At 37.2% G+C, this 23,847-nt stretch overlaps 1 protein-coding gene across 2 annotated transcripts in view; it reads left to right on the plus strand.

The window, feature by feature from the left end:
* The first annotated feature begins 843 nt into the window (after positions 1-843).
* Positions 844-23,847, plus strand: part of fax (failed axon connections) — a 58,564-nt gene continuing 35,560 nt past the window's right edge. Inside the window, exon 1 of one of the 2 annotated variants that reach the window (XM_069044537.1) lies at positions 844-1,240. In XM_069044537.1, coding sequence (XP_068900638.1) covers positions 953-1,240 — 288 coding nt within the window. In that variant the 5' untranslated portion in view covers positions 844-952. The remainder of the gene's footprint in view (positions 1,241-23,847) is intronic. The other variant, XM_069044533.1, reaches the window with a different exon arrangement.

Consider the following 23,847-nt stretch of genomic DNA (forward strand, 5'->3'; position numbering starts at 1 on the left):
TCCGGATGCATTAATCAATTCTTCACATATTTCAAATAAAACTACGATCCATATTCTCTAACAATGTGGCACATCCTGCGACCCCAATCCTGTCCAACTTTGTTCATTTACCGACCGCCAAGTTAGTAATTTATGTCACCCCGTTCTGCGCACAGGTGCCATTGAAGGACATCAGAAGGATTAAGCCGAACAAGGTCATCCCTGATTTAAACTCCACTCGACCTTAACGCACGCAAACTTTAAATTTCAATAAAACCAAGGGCCGCGACTTAAACCTGATTTATGCGCTGGTTGACTTGGCTGAGTCACTGATAAGATTACAATAATCCGAGAAAGAATCTGTTCTAAATTTAGCAGTGTCAAAGGGAATGGTTATTTGTCGTTCCACTCGATTAACGTAAACGCTTAATTACGTTAAAACGTTGCAAGAGTGGAAAAAAATGTTCGTTTCGACAGTAGGACGCGAATTTATCGATCAGATTTGGAGAGTTGTTGGGTTGGAGCAATTGGTGTTGGGCTTTAACATTAGTTGTGTCAATTGGGCGATATTTGTTTGATGCAGGGCCGGCGGCCTTAATGGAGCGGCGTTGAAATTGCTGGGGTTGGCAATAATGAGCGATGAGACAAACGAAGGCGAATTAAAAATGTCGGTGGTGAGTTGTCTATTTCCGCACCCTCCGAAAGTGCAGGAAAATCGGGATGGGTCAATGTCCACATCGGTACAACAAATGCACAAGGGTGGGGCCCCGTGCATGTGCATGGCAACAACGCCTGACTCCTCGGGGTGGGGGTGAGCAGCGCGTCGCTTGCCTAGCCGAAGAGTGACGTCACGACCCGCCCGCTAACTCTTCGTCAGGTCTTGCCGGAGCGGCACTTCAGTCAACGTCGTAGTTGTGTTGGTAGTACTTCCTACTGTTCGAGTGCTGTAGTCGCGTGTTGTAGTGTCCGAGAAATGGCAACCGAAGTCGAGAACAACGCGCCTGCCGCCGAGACGAAGGAGATCAAGGAGGAGACGCCGGCCGACGCTAAGGCCGAGGAGGCCGCCAAGCAGGAGGCGGCCGCCGGGGACGCCGCCAAGGAGAAGGAGCCGGCGCCCCCCAAAGTTCTAGTGCACAAGACCAACTACGAGAAAGATATCGTGTACCTTTACCAGTTCTCTCGCACGCCGCTTTTGCCATCCTTGTCGCCGTTCTGCCTCAAAGTCGAGTCCTGGCTGAGGCTCGCCGGCATCAAATACGAGGTTAGTAGTTTTAGCCCCTTTCTGCGTGCGGGGACGACGCCACCGCCGCCGCCGACTCTTTGCCTCCGTTAATTATTCATCAAAGACAGCAGGGATGCACGGATTGGCCGCCATTTTACTTCGGCCGCTCTGTCGCTTTAAAATCCTCAAAATTATGCATACCTACCCGAAAAAATGGCAGAGCCGACAAATCTTATCGATTTTATTTTTTCCCGTTGTTTCCCCCATGTTTGCAACAAATCTTATCCCCGAGATTGCCTCCACCCACGAGATGGATGCATTGCTGGGATTTTCGAATCGATTTTGTTAACAATTAATTAATTTCGAAGACGTGGTGCTTTGGCGTGGTGACTTTGATGATTTCACACCTACGTACTGTTTGCTGTTTTTGTAACCATTGTAGGCCAAACAATGGATGGTCACCCACTTCAAAGCCATTTTTACAGATAAAGGGGTTCAAGAATCGGTTCCATGTTAACGCCGACAAAAAACTCGACCGTGATTAGTTTTTATTACTGCACAAGAAAGTGTGCTTTGGGTTTTTACTTATGATAAAAGTGCCGCATTCAGCTCATATCAAAATTTCTAAAATGAATAATTTATTTTGTGCATAAAACTCGCAATCAGATTTCAGATGCTCTTGAATTATTTATTAACAGGAAAGATAAAGAAGTCGTTAGCGATTTTGAGCACTGCACACCGGAACAGATGCAAACATTTTCCCATTTTTTAACATTAAACCCGAAACACTTTCAATTTATTTGACATTTGACAGATCACGTTATTTAATTCTTTGATAAAAATAAAAAACCACGAAAAAGGAGTGTACGGGACATGGATTAGTTATTTAATTAATTAACATTTCATTCCCTCGCCGGTTTTTGTTTGAATTATGTCGTTCGGCTGCCTACCGCTTTCCAAATTTAGGGTTGTTAACTTCGGGGGTTGGTACCATGTTGACAGATGACAGCGATGCGTCATCTTTTAAACCACGCATACGGACGATTTAATTTTATCCAACAATTTTCCTGCATTTTTGAAAACAAAATTAAGGAAGTGCTATTTTTACAACAACCTTGACATTAAATGGCTTGATTTGAAGAAATTTCGTTTGTTTTCGTCGTCACATTGTTATGATTGTTGATTATTTCTTTTTGAAGTATTCTTCCAAACTGGTGAGGAAGTAAGAATCGACGATAATATAAATTTTATTTTGAATTTTAAACAATCTTAAAATGCGTAACGTCCAAACAACAACATTATTTGCATCTGGAATTCTTGCATATTAAAGAATAAACACGATCTAGTTGGGAGCAACAAATTAATGAATGACTAATTTTAGACTCGTGTTTAGCATTCCACTTTTTCCACCGTTAATAGAATCGAAGTGTACATATTTACAAATAATGCAAAGTCTTTAATGCAATGTTATATGCAGTGATTTTTCAGGCTTCAGCAATGATGTCTAATGGAAAAATCATTCAGTTGTAAAATTATAGGTGTCAATGGTGTATCTCCATTCAAGACCCGTATTCCTTTTTCTGCCATTTGCTTGTGCGAACAATTTGTTACTGTAATATGTTGTAGCAAAACTGGTTCTGCTTCCTGATTGTGAACCTAGATCTATTTCGATGACCACATTTTTATTCATAAAATTTGTTTCTCATCATCTGAACCGAAGGAAATGGTGATGAATTAAATTATTTATTGTAGAATGTGCCCGCTTTAAAGAACGTAAAAAACTGAATTTGTTGTTCATCATTTGCATTCGTCGAGTTCAGAAACGTAAGTTGATAAATTCGAAGCCTCTGGAAAATATTTAACATATTTCCCGAGGTAAGCAGAGAAAAACTAAAAAAATCAAACAAATTATCGATTTCAGTTTAGTACAGAATATTTGTGGAACTTGGTAAGATTGTATTTAGGTAGCTGTTTTGATAAGTCTTCGCGATTTATTTATAAATTTGACAGTATTTATGATCATCACGAGCTACCAGTTGCACTGTTTTCTACAATATGTGGTTTATTGTGACATTCCAGAACTCGTCTGGTTAAGTAAATTTGATAAATGTGAAAAAATAAATATTTTTCAACAAACAAGATTCTGCAATATATTTATTTTTACTCTATATAAATAGACTTATTGGATAATTCGTTTCTGAATACGTGTCAAGTTCTAAAGATTATATCGTGTACAAGTAATGTATCTTTTTCCCACACCCGTATACGCCTAAATCATTCTTAACTCATTTATTTGCATAATTACGTTATCTGCGGGCATTTTTACAACGTCAGTTTCCCTCCCCATTCGTCTGGACCGTATGAATGAGTCGATTCACGGTTCAATAAGATAATCCTTAAAGATTCGATGAGATTAAAAAACCTGCTGATGACGAAAATTCAAATGATTGCTCGTTAGTTTCGACAAACTCATCACGAACAATAATTGTTCGAGCGCAGCTTCTGTTCAAATCCGGAGGTCATTATAACTCCGGCATCTGAAACATTTTTCTGAATTCCGTCGAGGCGTTGAAAAAGGCTGGCGTTACAATTTTTTCTCGTAATTTTTCTTTTTAAGTGGCAGATGTTTTACACATCCCGGCTCGAACTCGACTCCATGTTCTATATCAAGAGCTAAGAAACTGTTTACTACAGCGTGGTTTATTTAATTAAGAGTAAGCGTTATGTCGAACATATAAGAAATGTTTTGGTAGCTCGCTTCGGAACGTTCCATTGCCACTAAAAATATCGTAAATGCTTTATCAAGTAGGTATAGATCAAACAATTACGGTGTGGAAACTTATACTATGGTATGTTGACTTGGTTTACATTATATTATTTATTGGCCGTTGAGGAGGTGCGTTTGTGGAACGCGTATTACAACTGTTTCATCTCTCCAGGATCAGTTTTCAATAATCATTTGATCTCGTTCGGAAGTTATCGCGTTTAGCAAACAAGACATCGATATCGCCGTCACCGGAGAACGTGACAGTGACACAATATCTTGCCCTTTAATCATGTTGCACTGGGTTAAGGCGGGCATCCACTTGCCACAATGTATGTACAGTGGCAGCAGTAAATTTTGGTCGCCGATGGCATTTTAAAATTTCATAGTATGAAATTTCTCCCTGCTTGATTATGTTCAGTGTCCATAATAAATTAAGTAGTCAATGTTTTTTTTTGAAAACTTCAAAATCATGGCCCCAACGCCATATTTTAAGTAAGAATCATTTGCCAAACATCAAAAGAAGCAGTGGCGTGGATCTTTTTTTTGCAAAGAACAGTTCTTTTTAGAACATGGTGGTTTTCGCTTTAAATGAGTGCTTTCATTCACAATAAAATTATGATCAAAGTGAGGTTATGTATCTGCAGGAAAGGTCAAAGTCAACTAAAAAGACGACCGGCGGCGGCGTTTGTAAAAGAGAGAGAAAACCACGGCCTACTTGACCACAATTTTTTTTGAGCAGTCATTAGAGTGATATTCTAGTGTAATTAACATGCTACAACTCCTGTTATTAAGTAAAGACAGAAGTAAACTGAAATATTCGTTTGTTTCTTCATGATGATCAGTGAGATGGTGGTACAGTTACGGCCACGAAATTTCGTCAGTTATTTTACTGTCTATTCAAAAAAAAATGTGTAGTCTAAGCTTTATTGTCATTATGACTGACATTCAAAATTTTTGTGACAGAAATTCTGTCACGCACAATAAAAACGATTGACAAATTGACATCCACGTCAAAAATTCCAATGTGGTGTTGGAAATATATTAAACCTCTTTTACAGCTAATGTCAGTTGAATGACAACGACTGACGAAATTCCGTGGCCGTGACTGTACACATGTAGTACTTTTTTTTACTGAGCAACTAAATCTTGTAAGTTCTTTTTTGTTGTGATAAAAGCTTTCATTGTTAGACAAGGATGCAATTTTGCTAGATTCTCAAGTTTAACTGAAGGTTTGTAAAAAATTTGCGTACTTTAGGATTTATCGTGCGTTCATTTAAAGTTATTCTCAAAGTAGGCGTTGAAGACTCGATTGTGAACGCACTGTACGGATAAATGATTACAGATCAGCTGTTTGAGTCCACGCTTTTACACGAGTGGTGCGTTCTCAATCGACTCTCCAACGCCTACTTTGAGGATAAAATTAAATGAACGCACCATGCAATTATACCAACGTTGTAAGAGTTTTTCGATATTTGCTGATAGGTTTTGCCATTTTTCTCACTGCATTGGTGAAAACATTTAAAATGTATTATGGAATATGAGACCATATAATACTTTATAATGTGATTAAAAAGACGCGAAGAACATTTTCTCGATCCGTACGATGCGGTCTAGTGAGCGCCCATCCTTACCGTTCTGTTGACGTTATTGTTATAAGAACATGTGAGCAAATTAGTTTTTAATTGGGAATTAAGGTGTCTGCCGTGTCATTATTTTGGGTGGTACATCACGCAACGTAATCACGACCTGGTGAAACGTCCCCGAAAAGGAATTACATATTTCAATTGCGCTGTTCCAACAGCACGGTCGGTAAACGTTTTTAAATGGATTCGTTCTTGACCGTTGTTCTAGTCAGCACTGACAGTTATCAGAAGGAATTAAGGAGCACAACCTACAAGAACTTATATAATCTGATGCAGTTTCGGTTTGTTAAGGATTTAACAGATATAATAAGATGTCAGACAGACGTTTCCGCTCCGGCACAAACCTCTCCGTAAATTCCCTCCATTTCGTTCTTTCAAAACGTGGAGGCGATATTTTGCGTTTATTTTACTCGACTAGAAGTTGACAATTTCCAACCGTTTGTTATGGTAATTTTTCGTATCCTTTTAATCTTCGCCTGATTTATTCCCACAAGAGGAATCTTTATGCGTCTGGTGGTGGGCGATGGCTGTTCTTCATGAATATGATGATCCCTGGATGTGTTAGTTATGGATCGAGATTGTCGATAAAACTTCTGGGGACTGGTTTCAGAAATGTCCGTGAAATTACACGTAATTAAGTCACTGGGAGTCACTCGGGTGCGTTTGGTTGTGGTGATTTATGGGTTTATATTGCCCATTGCCGTTTTTATTGTTGGGAGTGTGGTCAGTCTCGGCGATAAACTGGCGGTGCTCCGTCCTCAGAGGTGTCCGCGAGTTTTCTACGCCTGTTTCAAGTTCATTAGCGAATTGTGCACCTAACCTTGCTGGAGGTTGTTGCCCCCGGACGATTTATCTCTTGAAATTACGGCGGTGATTTGTACTTTTGTGGCCCATTGTTGGATCGGTGTTATGTAAACTCCGCGACTGGTCCCTCCACCGGCCGATATGCAAATGGGCTTTCTCCAATTAAAATAATATAGTTATCTGGTCTCGTGGTAATTAATTAATGGGATTCGAGATGGGTTTTGTCTCCGAGGGGGCCACTCCACGCTGCCGGGTCCGTCCGTAGGTCGGAAAAAATGCCATCAAGGCGGCTCGAGATGTACAGCAGGAACGAGAGGCGGCGGCAGCACGAAGGGGATTTGAAAATTATATGTATAACAACCGCCTCTGGTGCCCGGGGTCATTCGCTGCTGGCATGCGAAGGCCGAGGCCAATCAGAGGAGGATCTAGTAGGTATTTTTTCTCCACCGTCACCAAGTGGTGATATGTTGTTTGATTGCTTTTTGTCCGGCACCGAGAGAGGATTCGAGAGCTCGCCGTAAATTAAGTTAGACGTGGCCCGGAGTGATCGAGCCGGTTCATTGAATCTCTTCGACGAAATTCCCTCCGAGGAGGCTCTTCTTCGCCTGGTCGGGACGTCGGTTGTCCGCTTTTTCTGTCGGATTATAGGCGGGGTACTTCGTACCTGCGTGCTTCTGTTTGCGGGTCCCCATCTCGGCATTTACTATTATTTAGTCGTACTTTTCTCGTGTGGGCCCACCTTCGACCTTGCTTTGTCTGGCATGTTGATCTTGTCTGTTGAGTTTGCCGTGCGTTTAAAATGCCACAAGAAGGGACCGTTTCGGTCCGGACGCGACCCGAACCGTTAATCAATTTTTAAAAATTAAAATCAAAAGTATTCGATCCCCGGATTTGTCGGACTTTTGCCATAGCGGATGCGATCCGGGAGTGTCTGAAGGATAGGAATGCGGCGTTATCGACATGGGTTGGGAGCGTGGTCTTGGGCCAGGCGAAGATACCGTAGAATTATTTTTTTTGTGGACAGGTGCAAGATTTCACCGAAATCAATGATCGTGTAAAAATTTACATAATTTTCTTGTCACAGAGCTTTAAATATCAACGTTCAAGCTTTTGACTTTATGGCTGTACGATGCAAATGTGTGTGGTTTGTAAACAACGGTGTTGACTGAAAGTTTATTAATTTTGGTAACATGATTAAATTCCATTGTTTAAGCTCCAATAAATTGTTTTTGTAAATATTGAATACTTACCTAAAACGATCAAAAATATGCAGCGTGATAAGGCGTTTTTACGTGACTCTGAAGGTTCCTGTTATATAATATTTACCAAATTAACAAAACCGCGTTTTGTTTTAAAATACCTGGTTATACAACAAGAGGTAAAAGTGATACTTTTTATCACCAGACGTGAAAATCGTTCATCACACCCCGTGTGATAAAAAGACGCTTTTACGTCGTGTTTTATACAAGATTTTATCGAATTTTGAAGAAAGATTTCGTGTTCGTTTAAGCAAAGTCTTAAAAAACATTAATTAATTGTATCGCGCATTCAAATGAAATCCTTGGCTGGGGAGGCGTTGGAAACCGTCAATTGTTGTGCTTTTTTAAAGCGTAGATTAATTGAAGCATGTTGACAGCTAACCTAAAATTTAGAGCCAAATAATCTTTGTTTTTCTTTCTTTGCAATGTTTTACATTAAAATTAGAATAACTTAACGATTCCTATTCTCGAAGCAAATATCTAAGGGCACCCTTTGCTAAAAACAAACATGTTCAATTATGTCTCAATTAAACATAAACAAATATCATTCGTGTCAAACGGCGGGAAATTCAAACTTTACACTGTTCTAAACTATTTAATTTTTCCAACGCCTACTCAGGCCAGGATTTCATTTGAACGCGCGATATTTTGAGGTTACTTTTGACAGATGTCAAGTTAGGTCGCTTCATAGTCACATAATTTTAAGAAAACTTGTCCCATTATGACAAATTTATTAGTAAAGTTCTTCTTTCTAATCTTCTACGATCTCAATGTATCGTAATTTATCATTTCCGTTTTTGTTTTTTTTTTTGTTCCTGGATAGCTACTTCATTAAGGAATCTTTTCATTAGTTAACTTCAGTTTATAAAATATTTCAGTAATACAAGCATTGTAGAGGCTAAATTATTTTATGAGTTGCTGTCGAGGTAGAAAAAAGAAAGAATATTTTTTAGCTTCAAGCGTTTATGCTGAAGTTGTAAAAAATTCATCGACTCAGGACACAGAAAGTACAGTTTTAATTTACATTTCATTTCCATGGTAACACACTCAGAATCCTCAATTTTAATTTTCCAAGTATAGATTGTTTATTGTAAATTGATAACGAAAAGCGATGTGATCTGGCTGTGTGGCAACAAATATACCGTGTTTGATTTTTTCAGTGGATCAAACTTGCAGATGATTAAAAAAAGTTACATTAATGTTTTCGCCTCTTTGGATCTTCAAAAACTAAGCGTTTCATTGTAAATCAATCTGAAAAATATTTTAGCCCAAGGGTCATACCATTCTAATGGAATGAACAGGTAGGAAACGTAACACTCCCAGGTTTCCAAATGCTATGCGATCCATTATCTACAATGAGCGGTGCTAACAAAATTCAACTAGAGTAAGCACCGAAAAGGACAATGCCGCTGTCTTGGTTAGGTGGATATTGTAGTTTTATAACTTGAGCTGTCAAAGTCACGTGAAAACACTATAACGGATCTATTGGTTTCTATACGAAAATTTGTGCATGTACTAAAGACAAGAAATACTTAAAAAATTACTCCGGGAGCATCTTTCCAAAAAATACTGCTTTTGGTAAAAATAAAGTACCTATGTAGAGTAATGCCGCCCTGAGATATGACATTTGGTGGGGGAAATCTGCGCGGACAAAATATTCCAGTGGCGTGGCAAAACCAGTCACAGCTGAGAACAGCGGTCACAGTAACAATCAGCTGATTTTTAATCTGTTCAACACTCTTATTTTACGAAAGATGGACTCGTCCGACTGTTTCCGTCTACACACACCCCCACCAAATGTCATATCTTAGGCCGGTCATTTTGTTCCAACATTTTCCATTCTTCTGTTTAAAAGATTTGCATTTTATTACCTTAGAGGGCACAATAAATAAGACAACAAATCTATAATTGATGAAAATTTTTATTTTAAATAACTTTTTAAGACTTATAACTAAGATTCGCAGAAGTATTTCCGGATTACTGTTCGTGCCTCTGGCGCAGTTAGATTGTGAAATACAACTAAATCATAAGGATTTTCCATACGATTGTTCTCTAGATTAAGATCTACACATACTGTAGTCACAGTCTTTCAATCCAGAACCTACACAACCAAAGGAATCTTCCGCCTCCGGCGTGAATCTTCAACAAAGAGAGAAGCGCGCGCTTGATTTGAAATTGGGAATATGATCTCGTATGGCTGGCAGCGTAGACACTCGAGCTGAATTTCCTTGATAAATCTGATAAATACGAGAGATCGGGGATACGTGAATTGAATTGTGTTGTGCAAAGGCATCACGTTTTGCCTTCATAGTGCCTCAATTGTTCTGCTCCACACCGTGTATCTCCGTCCCCAAGTTTAATTACGACACCACAACACAAGCTCCAGTTTTTCGCTAAATTCATTACCCGTTCTCTCCGGTTTTCCACCTCTCGCACACCCTCGCTTATTGCTGTTGTTAGTCGAAGCGACCGATTTACCTTTCCCATAATTACGTAAATGCATCGTAATTCTTTAGGTTAGTTAGTCATTGGCATATCATTAGTTATGGTCTGCGCTTTTCTCGACTCGTCCTGGAAGATCCCCCGTGCTTAACTCTTAAACGATGAGAATCGCAGATTATTATGTTCATATCCAACAGTATGTGTGCTTTGTTCAGACGGTACCATCTATCTCAATGTCGTTCATTTCCCACACAATCTCGTCCTTGACTTGTGATTCACGAGATTTGTGTACCATACAGAAGTGTGGCCGTATTTAAATTTCAGGACCTTGGCACTGAATTCGGTCGCTTTTGCACTTAGGTGTTGGAAAGTCGGCGAATAACAATTTCGGCAAAAATTGAAACAATCCTTTGTTGACGCTGGCAACCACCAAAGGATTTCGTGAGCATGTGTTTGCAATTCACATTCTCGACTTTCGTAAGACTATTTCAGTGGAGGATAAAAAAATAATGGAAAAAATTTAATGGCAGTGCGTAAAATTGTTTCGATGAGTGGTAAGATACAACATGTTGATAATTTATTGGAAGAGTATTAAAAAAATCCAAACAAACTACCGCCACAGACGTTGCTTTTGTGTTTACGCTTTTACACTTGATACCACAAAGGAACATCTTCAAGGGTCCAGTTGCAGTAATGGCGTCGGAGAGGTCGTCTGGCACTAGCTTAAATGTCTGGGGGAACATCCATCGTCTTAGCTTGCTCAACATCGTATTAAATCTAAATGTAACTATTGTCATCGTTGAGAACTCGGTAGAATTAGGGAAAAATAGAAGTCATTGTTCTCCGTTTTGCTGTGAGTGACCTTAAGAATCAGATTTATCATTACACGTTAAAATTACAATACCTATAATAAGACAAAAAGTTCAGTGAAGGTGGACTACTTTTCAGTTGCTGAAAAAATCAATGGAGAACATATACGAGGAAGTTAGTGTAGTCATCTGTTCAAGGAAGCAGCATTTTAAATGCTTTGTTTTCTCATTTTTACCATGAATGTCTTTTTGTTGAGTCATCATCCAACATGAAAACTAACAGTTTAATTTTTTCTACTACCTCAACGGAAACTTAGTTTTTCTTGACTCGTTTTAGGGTCGAAAATACGGTATTGCTCTCCCTAGAGAGTAAAGAATATTTTTGCTTCCTAGTGAGTAGTAAATATCAGAATTATCAAAAATAGTATATTACATACATACAGGGTGGACCATCGTATGGCATTTTTTAAATTTAACCTATTTAAAATGGTCAAAAAAAGATGAAAATTGGATATCATTAAGAGTAGAAGTGTCTCTTTTTGTGCTGAGCCCAGAGATTGAAGACCGAAAGTCAGTTGAGGTCGCAACTGGCCGAATGATATACATTTTATCTTCAAGCGGATCACAAAAAAAAAATCGGACATGAACTCATTATTTTTTTTCCTGCAGATATATTGATATTACAATTTTGAAATTTTAAGGCAACACTAATTCCTACTTCCCTTGTAATATTATTGGTACTTTCTTGAAATTTTCATAATATTAGTCAAGTCCTACTTAAAAACTATCTAAATTATCCGATGTACTTTCAACAAATTTCCAGGTAAAACTTTCCTGAACTTTTACTAAGATAGCAGAACCCAAATCTTCGATATCTCCCATTATCAAATTGGTGATTTCGTCGTATCGATAAGCCCTATCTCTGCATCAATTTTGGTGGCGTCGCCGTGCATTTCGTTTTCATTCGATGGCATCGGACTTTTTACTTCACAGATATTCGCTAAATATAACAAAAATTATCAAAACGTGAATAACAAACGATTATAACTTACAAATGTTTCCTTTTTAAAACCGAACATTATTCACATCTGACAGCATGGACACGCCCAAAACGAACGACTCGTGAAATATCACAGTGGGGACGGTTAAATATTGGATAATAATTTCGTTATTTCGCTTTTTTAGAGGCTTTATGTTAATGGAGGATAATTTAATTATTGAATATTTCGTGTAATTGATAATTGTAATTGATAAATTAATCGTGACAAATGCTTCAAATGACCTTACATTTAACTTGGTCGAACCGCCTCTGGGACACTTCTACTCCTAGCACTTGAAGTATATACTTCTAGTCTAATAATACTTACTTACCTATTTATAAAAATCACAATTTATTTACTAGTTGTCCTATTATTGTCAGAACTGATTCTAGATATGTAGTTTCTTCAGTCACCACCTTGAAATGTGGTTTTAACGACTTCTACTTGCTTGAAAAGTAAACCAAAACGACATCTTCCGTAATTTTTTGCTATTTTATTCATGTCCTGTCCATTTATTGAATATATCATATTTCATTGAACACCACTGTGAGGATTCATTGGGGAGCGTTTTTCGCCGAATAACTACCGGAATTCATTCTTCGAAAGTTACCGAAAGTAATGCACAACCAGCGAGGATAAATGTTTGTAAAAGGCAAACTTGTAACGGCAAGTGTGCTTACTCTGATGCAGTAGTTTTGAGTTTTTAATAAAACGAAGGAAGTGTGGAAAATTAAATGCATACTTCAGAAGTAAAATGTAATCTTTTGTTATGGAAATAACAATTTTAAAAGGTGACTTTTTTGTTCGGATTCTCTGTCAAAAATTATAGTTTTGTAATATGTTCCTTCTAGTAAAACTCTTGAATTTCCACAGAAAAAAGTGTTTTCAGGCTTTTTATTAGGAGCTAAGACGGGAATTTCTGTCGATCGATGTGCAAAGGAAATGAACTGTCGAGGAACCACATGAAAGTTTGAGTACTCGTAGAATGCTACATACGGAATCCATACATGTTCTACCTTTTACCTTCATTTTTGATTTGCAACAAAAAGATAAAAATCGTCAAGCTTCAGAAGGCTGAGTGCCTTAAAAGGAAAAAACTTCTCATTTATTTCCTCGTTTATTCACTACATTTGATTTAAAATACAAAACGACTCCGATCTTTATTACTATAGCAGTAGTGAGAGCGAATTGTCCAAAAAAGCCGGAGACGCTTTGGCTGCTCGCTGGGGTTGAATGAAATTAAGCCTTCCAGAACAAAGCAACGGTGCTTTCGATAAGCTCTGCTCGCCTCATTGTTACTTAATAAGAAAGCTCGTTCTCGCCTCGACGGTTCTAATTTAGAGCTGACTCCAAATTGCCAAATTCTCATCTCATCCGCTTCATTCTTTTCACTTATGGGGCATCGGTTTGTTTTACATTTTCGAGCAGCGTCGCGAAAGCCATTAAGGACCTCCGTATCGTACGTTTCCTGCCCTAATACCCTGCCAAAATCGACTACAAGGAGGACGTCGAACGGTTTTAACGTAACGACCTCTTGTCGCTTTTGCAAATCCCATTTTGCATCCAAAACAAACAGTCACCGAGACCCGTTTTGACACCGACAGAAATTGTAATCTCCCCGAATGGTGTTTTTTTTTTCGGTGCGTCCGACGCAAAATCCATATCAACTTATTATCTGTGGGGACAACGTCATGTGGCGTGTTAGAGACCGTAAAGGGAAGTTTGTGATGCATGATATTGTATCAAATGTGGGTGTGTTGGTCGGGAACAATAGAACCTTCTGCACGGCCTGCGTATTCAACACGTTCGCCGACGACATCGTGCTCACCTGCACGAAGACGCCACGTCAACAGTCGAATTTAATTCGTCGCGTCGTAATTTAATTCGGAGCTCGTACAAATGTGAAATGTGCAAAACCAATAACCGGACGAATTCGTTTCCACGCTCCACCGGAACGCTGAAAACCTAAAAGCGACACGACCCGTTGTATTAATTTCAGGTTATTATGTTTTAATTTGTGAACAGTTGGAACGACACACAAAGGCAACTTTCTTTTTGCCGAGCTGTAGGTCACAAACTTATTGTTATTCGATTTGTACGTCCACGGGATGCATCTCTCGATTCCGGGAAACCCGTTATCACCGCACACATTTTTAACTGAGGTTTGCCGTCTCCGGACGTGATGAAACAAATGTATTTTACTTGTTCCATGTGTACTTTTGTTATCGAAAACGACAAATACTCCGGCGATTGTTCAAATTTCGGCCAGGTCCGGGAATCTTTGGTGCAGCCGCTATCGCGCCGTCGGTTTATTAAATACGACATTTTTGTAACAAATTTAATTTGATCGGTGTCAAATATTGAGCTTTTCGACAAAAGCTCAGTTGCATGTTCGGACACATTAGCACTGAAAGCTTGCCTACAAAGTTGTAAATCTATCTTTTGACTATGAAATTGCTTTTCCGTTTTCTTGCCAAATCACGAATCCCGTAACGAATCCGCTTCTGTTGCATGCGTTTACGCGTGCAGTTTGCATTGTGCATTCTTGTTTCTCTAAATTTATGTCTAAGCACGTTCAAAACATCTGCGATTGTAAAAATTCGAATGCGGTGGAGTTGGAGGGAAGAAGTGACCGTTTCGGACCGTCTCTGGCTATAGGACTTTAAACTGACTCTAAAGGCCCGACCGATAATATTCAATTCTTCACCGAAGGGACACCTGATGAAGATGGTGGTACCGACCGTTTCATTGTAATTTTACCTTAAAAATATTTTACCATAAGGGTCATTTTTGTCCCATACATAATTCTTGTCAAATCAGGTAGAAACTCCCAATGAATATTCAATCCCTTATCTGCAGGGAGCGTTCTTAGTGAATTCAGATTCAATCGTAATGCCGCCCCTGCGTTTGGTGAATATTATAGTTTTATTTGTCGGGCCTTCAGAGTCAGATTAAAGCCCTATACTTTTCAACACATTCTACATTTATAAATTGTAGGTTTATCGAACGACCCACTTTAGATTTTTTTAAAATTCAGAAATGTTCTAACATAATTAATAACTGTGCTTGTGTTGATTTGCTCATTATGCAAGAAGTGGCACCACCCGGCGAACATCTTCCGGATCCCGGATCAGAAGCAACAAAAATAAGCAAGGCCGTAACTGTACGTGTACTTTTCGCAATTAGGATTTATACTTTTTGTTTTATTGTTAAACAATAGTTTATATTTCACACAGGTTTCGATAAAGCATTTGATGCTAATTCCATCATTGTGGTGAAGGTCTCGCAACAAATTAGAAAATTGGTAAAATTACCGCGTATTTTTAGCACTTCATTATTTCCTACTTAGATTAGTCATGAGGCGAAGAGTTTAATTACCAAAAGTCTCAGGTGATAATTTGCATCTGCATTGTCTTAATTTTCCATAAAAAAATGCAAATTTTGACGTTACGGAAATTAACCAGGGTCTCGTCAAGACGCAAATTGTTTAGTGACACTTGTGATTGCGTTTTTTGCAGTCGCAGCCAGTATTTTACAGTTGTTTTTATTTATAAATGCAGTAAAGTACCGTTGGTAGGCTGTAATTTCGTTTGAAAATTAATGTTTTGTAAAAAACTCCGTTGTGAATTCTGCATACCTACGATCACATTAATAACTTCGCTGAAGTTTTTTTTTTAATATCAGCGTTGGTAAAATACGCTTTTGGAGATTTCTGGAATTGCTGGAACAATCCAAATAAATTATTTTCTTGTCGGTGCGGCGAGATTTATTGACGATAAAGCGTCCCGCCCCTCACCATATACCTTCGGAGTTTGTTAGAACATGTTTTATTAATACACCGATCCCAAAGTACAAAAAAACACTATTTAGATTGTTTCAGCAGAAAGATGTGCACGAATATTGTCATACTCAGCAGTTGGAGCGGAATTTTTTAATGTTTATTTATCGAGTAAAATGTGTAACCATAGTAATACCAGCTCGTTTGTGATTAGTTTTTAACCGGAATCTCTAATTAGGGTTTACGACGCAGTATTGATTTTGTCCAATAAGAGGGTTGGAATTAAAATTTCATGTAAAGTGCCTAATGAAATTTTAATTATTTACGGCGATATAACATCTGCGAATGCCAGCCACATTTTACGCAAGTTTTTCATCGGAAGCAGTAAAATATGATTTATTTTTTTTAGAGAACGTGGATTTAAGTTTAGAAGTTTTCATATCGAAAACATTCCCTCGATCTGAACCGTGAAAATATGACATCTCTAATTTATTTTAGTCATTGGGTTCCTGAACTGGAGATAACCATTATTGTTTGACAGCAGACATATCTGTACAGTTCCGTTGATGATAAGCCGCACCGTAATGTGAAGAAGGCTTGACTCGGATAAGAGCTGCACTTGAACTGTCGGGTGGGTCGACGACAATTGTACACAATTAATAATGATACGAATTGGTCGCTTATCAGAGTAGTATCGTGAATAATAATAAATCAAGTGACAAAGTCAAATTGACCGACTGTAACATCACTTTTGTTCGAATGTCCCGTACGTTCTTAATTAAAATTGTAAATCAGCAACATTGGCGACGCTTTGTGTGGTACCTCCTCGTGAGTACTGGAAGGCTGTGGGTTGATATTCCATCAACCATGTTGGCATCGCAATTTGCCTCCATCCACACAAACGCACGGTTAATTACGGTCGCCTTTATTCACAAAACGGAATTGATTCCGAGTTCACATCCGGACGGCGTTTATTGTGTAGCAATAAATAAAACGACACATTTTTTAACAAGCGGACCGTATCTAATCTTTTATTTATAATGGGAAAGGAGAATGCAAACGTGTGACAGATTTGCGTTGTTTACGTCTCACAATGGCGGTGGAATGCGCGACGAGCCAATTTTTCAAATTGACTTTTAAAAGTATTTCACTGCCGACGAATGGATGAACGAAATCTGGAAGACACGACAGACGACACGATGAGCGAGCAAATGGTTGGAGTGGTTGCGAGGCTTCCCGAAAGTGAAATTTGCTGTTGTCATGTTGGTATCACTTTCGATAGACGTATCGGGTAATTTCTTTCAGTGTCGTCACACTATCAAAGTTCGGACTGCCCAAGGTGAAGGGAAAGAATCGATGTTTTCACGTCTGGGGAAAATTGCGAAGAAGTAGAGGGAATAGATATTAATAAATAAGTGAGTTGGTAATAGAATCATTTGGCAAATTGTCTACAAGATTGTAATGAGGAATTGAATTATGTAGAAGAAATGACTATAGTCTGATAACAGTGCATAGGTGATAAGATTTGAAATTAATTACAGATTGAGATGTTTGTTTACAATTAGTTGCAACTAAGCCAAAAACTGGGCAATAAATAATGAAAATTAAAATTACATTTTTCTACAACTGCCAAACAAACTGTGTTATATTTTACTACTTTTAATGCGTAAAACATTTGTTTGTGGTAATAGTGAAAAAAGTAAAAGCTTGTCATTAGTTTACCCCGGTGTCATGCATATGCATTTTGATGTTGATTGTTTTTCCAATTGCAAACAGTCGTCGAAAAAATATTGTATAAAACTCATGGGATTGCCGCACTCGTCTACAGCTCGTGTGTCAAGCCATTCGTAAAAAAAGTGCTATTTTATGCAATTGTGCATTCAGGTTCTAAGATACAAAAATCATGACAAGAATAACAAATGATTCCCTAGGGAACTTTTTCAAAAATCAAGTCATTAAGAATCAAATAAAAATCGAAAATTTGCATGTTTGTTAAAGTTAATTTCAAAATGAAAACCGCAGCATTTGCTGCTTCAGTAATTTCTTCAGGTCCTTCAGCAGAAAGGTCTTCGAAATACATCTTTTACCATACATAAATGAACGTGTCTTCGTAAATTTTCACGGTTGTCAAGGATTTTTTTTAAATTTATCCGGATACTAATAATATTGAAATTAGTAAATGTCGATTAAAATGTCACTGTTTTAAAAAATATGTGTCACTTTTTCGTTTTTAATCTTTTTTTTTTTTTGGGTCGTGAAAGTAATCACGTATGCACGGGGAGACAATTTTATTTTTCCCTCGGGATCCGTTCTCGGGCTACAAATTACATTTCATGAAAAATGATGCATTTCAATCCCCAGATGTAATACCTATATTATTGCAATATAATTTTTATTTTAAAACTCGAAATTCATTCTGGAAATGAAAATTACTTTTGGAGCGACGCCCTAAATTTGGAGAACTGTTTTTATTAAAAAAATTAGACACCTTATTTGAAAATATTGTTTTAATAAATTTTTTAAAGTAAAACGCCAAAGCTCGTCCGGTTTATTGTAGTGAAATGTCTAAAAAATAAAGTACTTTTCCGTGTTATTTTCCTGCTCCTCATTCCTGCAGAACACCAGCCATGTCTTTTTTCATATAAATACCTATTTTATAGAACAGGACTTGTAAAAAAATAAATATATTTTCGTTAAAAAAGGGAATTTAAAAGCTAAAGTGATCTTTGTCTTATTTTTTTGTATAAATACCTCGTAATTGGTAGTTTCGTGTGATTGGCACTTGTTTTTCTTTAACTTTCACTCGCAACAGATGTACGAATTCTGAATGTCTTTTTGGGACATAAAAATATCACAGTTGCACTATTTTTAGACAATTCAGAGATACATACTCGTATAAAAATAAATCCTCCCGAATTTGAAAACAAGAGATTATTTTCTGTATAACGGAGGAATTAATTAATTGAATGATTGAAATTCTGAAATTGTTTTGCCACAAGACGGACCAACAAAAAATGGTTATTTGCCCATTCTTATTTTACTCTTGAAAGCGATACATCAAAGACGTAATTATACAGGGTGTCTCAACTAAGACTTTCGAGCCTAATATCTCGGTTATTTCCCAACGGATTTTTATAAAATTTAAAATGCAGATATTTTAGACCGTGAAGGTTCAATTAGTAATAATAAAATTACCTCAAGTTAAAAAATGTAATTTTAACACGTTTCCTTTATCGAAAATTATGCGCGATCATTATTAGATTGTTAAACATTAAAAAATAGGGATCTACACAAACAATTAAGTAAATCACTTGTCTAATTCAACGAAAAGATTTTGTCGTTAAAAATTTAATGTAAAATTTGAAGGTATTTGAGCAATTACCTTTTGAAACAATTGATGATTAATTGCCAAGCAACATTTTGTACACCCTTTAAAGTCTGTCAAAATTGGCCGCGCTTTATTAGAAACGTCAAATTGTGAAAATTTATTGAAAATACTCTAAAAATAGACTACAGCGGCAGAAATTTTAATATTGTTGAAAAAGGAAAAAAAAATTGCCTATGGAGAGTGTCGTAAGAACTTCAATGACACAGTTCGTTTTCTCGTGGAACACTATCCAAATGTAGGCTTTACAAAATGTAAGGTTAAGAGAGTCGTCAATTTATTTGAAGACACAGGAAGCGTACGTGAACTAAATTACCTTGCTAAAATATCCCGATCGTGTTTTAGTCCTTTATGGAAGAATTAAAGCATCCAGTATAATAAATTACGTCCAAATGTTGTCTTTAACTTTATAAGTGTTTGTAAGGTTAGCAAGATAAACGTCAAATATGTCACCTGCGCTTCTGCAAAAAGGGATGACCAAAATTCTGCAAAATTGCGCGTTTGTTTCATACGCGTCTACGTTTTTGCATTTGCAGCCACGTTTAACACATTTTTTGCTTTTTTCTTGCAAACCAGACGTCTTTCAAGGACGAGTTTTTCCCTACAGCATTTTTTTATTGGCGACCAATTTTTTATGTAAATCTTAATTGATTCAACATTTTAAAAAGGCATGTAAAAATTACGTTTTTAAGACTTGGGTGATTGCATTAATGGGATTTTATTCTTCACCGTCTAAAATTTCTGCATTTTAAATTTCACAAAAATCCGCTGGAAAATAACTGAGTTATTAGACTCGAAAGTCTTAACTGAGACACCCTGTATATACAGTGTGAACATAAACTTTGGAACAAAATTCATAATAGCATTATATGGTGTTTTTAGGAAAACTGTTCGAACGGATGTTTTATTTCGAAAAATGCCATCTTGTGACACCCAACTTCTTTAAATGACGTCATTGATTTTTTGCACAATGACGTCATCACCAATTTTTTTAAATGACAACCCCCACTTTTTTTTTCTGATAGAACTTCCTATTACCTAAACGACGAATGAAAAAAATTGGTAGCTTACGTAACAATTAAAAAAAAAATGACATTCTACTTTCAAAATGAAATCCAATCTTTAATGTACTTTTTTTTTTGGGTTTATTTAAAATAGAAGATTTATTTTAATAGATCAAATAATTTAGGAGATTAATGGCAGAGAATTCGCGCTGAAATGGAACAAATAAGCCCAAACATTATTGAGCGCAGTGTACAAAGTGTTGGTGAGTGCAAATTGTTGAGAGAATTTCAAACATTTGCATTAAATTCTATTGTTAACCTTAGATGTTAAAATTTTTACATTATAAATTAAATTAAAATTTTGAAGTAAAATTTGCCAGTTTCTCAAAAAAAAATTGTTATGTAAGGTAGGTACTAATTTTTTTCATTCATCGTTTGGGTAGTGGGAAGGTCTATCAGAAAGAGAAGAAAAAAAGTGGGAGTTATCATTTCAAAAAATTATTGATGACGTCATTGAGCAAAGACCAATCACATCATTTAAACAAATTGCACATCACACATGAATTTTGTTCTAAACTTATGTTCACACTGTAGATACATATTTGGTAATTGTTCACTTTAACTACTTCTGGAATTTTCGCGTTTTTTCTGGCTAGACAGCCTCAGGACGTCCTCCTACATCGTTTCCCACCAGTCAAACCTTGTGCAAATGAAAATTTTCCTTACCCTTTAGTTATACTGAGACTTGGTGCGACCTTGACGCGACCTTGAAACACAGCAAGAGAGAAAAAAAAGGCATTTGCACAAGGTTTGAATGGTGGGACACGATCTAGGAGGACGCCCTGAGGCTGTCTATCCAGAAAAAACGCGAAAATTCCAGAAGTAGTTAAAGTGAACAATTACCACATATTTTTTTGTAGAAAATGATGAGATTGTTTTTTTCGACTTGTCGATAAAATTAATGTTCTGAAATTATAATGCAGTCAATTTGGGAGTAATCTGAGGGTCACAGGTCAAATAACCCAGACTATCAAGAATTTATTTATAAATACGAGTTTGTTTAAATTTCGGTTTAAACATTTACTTTATCGGCTATAAATACACAAGTGGGTTACAGTTTACTCCAGTTGGAAAACACACCACTCGTATGTACAAATCATGTTCAATTTGTTGTAAATCAGGGGAGACTGACTCGCGTCGCGTCGCAAACTTACCTCGGTATAAACTTTGTGACAAAGCTGACGTCAATCTAAGGATAATGGATAAGAACATTTAATTAGGATCGAATCCCCGCTTTACCAAACAATAATATTTACCCCGTCTGGATCGTCTCGAAGCCAATTGGGTGACGAGAACGCCGATACCGATCGATCCTGGAGGAGTCGCTTGAAGTCTTTTTTACGACTGGGAATAAATTAGCGCGGTGGAAACGCGAATGCGTGGTTGTTTTAATCAAATTACGAATAGACAAATCGGAATAAATCCGTTACGTCCCATAAAGTCTGCAAAACGCTCCTCCAGATGCGTTTTACGATAATCGTGCGCTCGAAAAATGCGATCATTTATTAGTTTCGCTTTGGCATTGTTTGAATAATTCTCCGGACGCTCCGCTGGTCGCCATTGAATATTAAAATTTATTACACGTCATAATTGCGAGAGGCAAAAGTCGCCAAAGTGCATCTGCTAATTAATCAGGCCCCGTCAAGTGTAATTTATTTGTGATTGAATAATTTATACGTGCTCGGTGTCGACTTACATTAAGATTGCGGGGTCCTCGGGGTTACGAAATTGGTCTATCACGACTCAAAAAAAAAACGATTGCGTTGTTTCTCTACGAGTCTGAATTAATTTTTGTGCAGTGTAAAATCATACGAATTTCCTATCTAGTAAACATGATTCCAACGCTGAAATCTAATTATTTCTTGTCAGAGAAGGAAATGATCGTGCTGGATTGCGTGGTTTTGCCATGAATCATTTTGTTGTTAGATACTAAATTGTTTTATTTACAAGCGTCTCTGTGCGCGATGATGGATGCTAACTGCTGAGGTTATCGTTATCACTCCAGTCTAATATTAGACCACAAAGACTCTAGTTTTATTGGCATTTTGATATGTGGAAGTCACATAAACATTTTCTTGTGCAGCCAATTACCGATAATGTTTGTTTGAAAATCGTCGCGTTAAATGTTGCATCGGTTTGTTTTTGCGTCGCTCTGTTTGTCGTTGTCATTTGCGAACTTGAGTGCATTCAATTTTTACCTATTACACGTACAACTTGCTGGAAAACATATTTTAAAATGTAAAAGCACGGATAATTGCATCAGTTGTGTTTAAATTAGTTATATCCTGCGCTCTCGTGGAATTGTTGTCCGGATTACATTTTTCTTTTTGTGTTTGTGTAATGACTGCATCCTGTTCGTTTTTTTTTCTGTCAAATCTTGCCTTCCACGCGGACGTAGATTGAAACTGTTGGGACGCGATTTCCCGTCATGAATGCGTTTTTAATTATACAGGGTGCCCCAAAATACGCGGAACAAACAACTCAATGGGGGCAATGTCAATTCATGTTAGAAAATTATGAGAACAATTATAAATAAATTCCATATCTTTTAGATTTGCAGTTGCAGCTTTGAACTCATTCATTTTTAAATTTTTAAATATTAAAAAAGATTTTGACTATGTATTTGTTTTTTAGCGTAACAAATAGGTTCATATCTTCTACAAAAAAGAAGATTGACTTTTTTAGACATTTTTACATGATATTTTAATGACTACTTAACAACGTACTGCTAAGTAGTTGCGCGAATTTTGGGGCACCCTGTATATTTGTGTTAATTAATCAATATTGCAAATTTACGGAATTATGGAGTCAGATTGGACAAATTTGCATCGGGAAATGATCGCTGTCCATCACTTGGGCCGTTACAAAGCGATTGCGGAATTCAATTTCGAATCAAATTGGGTTAAAAATTGGATTTTTTCGACGCTTTTTGACAAATTGCGAACAGCAGAGTTTGATGCGTTTAAATCAACGACGATTGTTTATTGTGAACTAGATTAAAACTAATCTGTGTTGAATTGGGTTCTATTTTGGTCATTCAATCTGTACTGTGTGTAGGTTTGACAAATATAAATGCATTTTGTCGTATTATTATGATGGTCACGAAATTCATCCTACAGTAGATGGTAATAATAACGTCACCATTTTAGACCGAATTAGGACCAATTTAGTTGCTTTCATGCTAACGAGCGAATGGATTTTTATCCAGACAACCAGTAGTGGAGAAATAAAAATCAAAAAACAATTAAACCAGCGTCAGCATAAAATAAACGGATAGTTTAATTTACGGATTCATTTAATTTTAATTAGAAATTCTTCACGTCCACTGTTACAGAAATACGATCGTATCAAATGCTTATTTTAATTATCATGAAGGATACAATTTTCGTTCGTCGACATGTTTTGAAAAAATTGTAGAATTTTGCCGCGTAACTACCGGTGAAGAAATTTCTTGAACATCCTGTTGACAAGTGGGACTAGTTAAGTCAAAAATTTATTGGCAGGATTTACGATTCCATTTCGACGGTCATTTGCGTTTGTGGGAAACAACTTTATAATTTGCGACGGATTTATCGTTACCTCCTTGTTGCAACATTCAAATTTGAACGGACCCAACACATATTTATTGAATTGTCTTGAAGAACCGCTCGAAAGG

The sequence above is a fragment of the Tenebrio molitor genome, chromosome 1, assembly GCF_963966145.1.
Source record: "Tenebrio molitor chromosome 1, icTenMoli1.1, whole genome shotgun sequence".
NCBI lineage: Eukaryota > Metazoa > Arthropoda > Insecta > Coleoptera > Tenebrionidae > Tenebrio > Tenebrio molitor.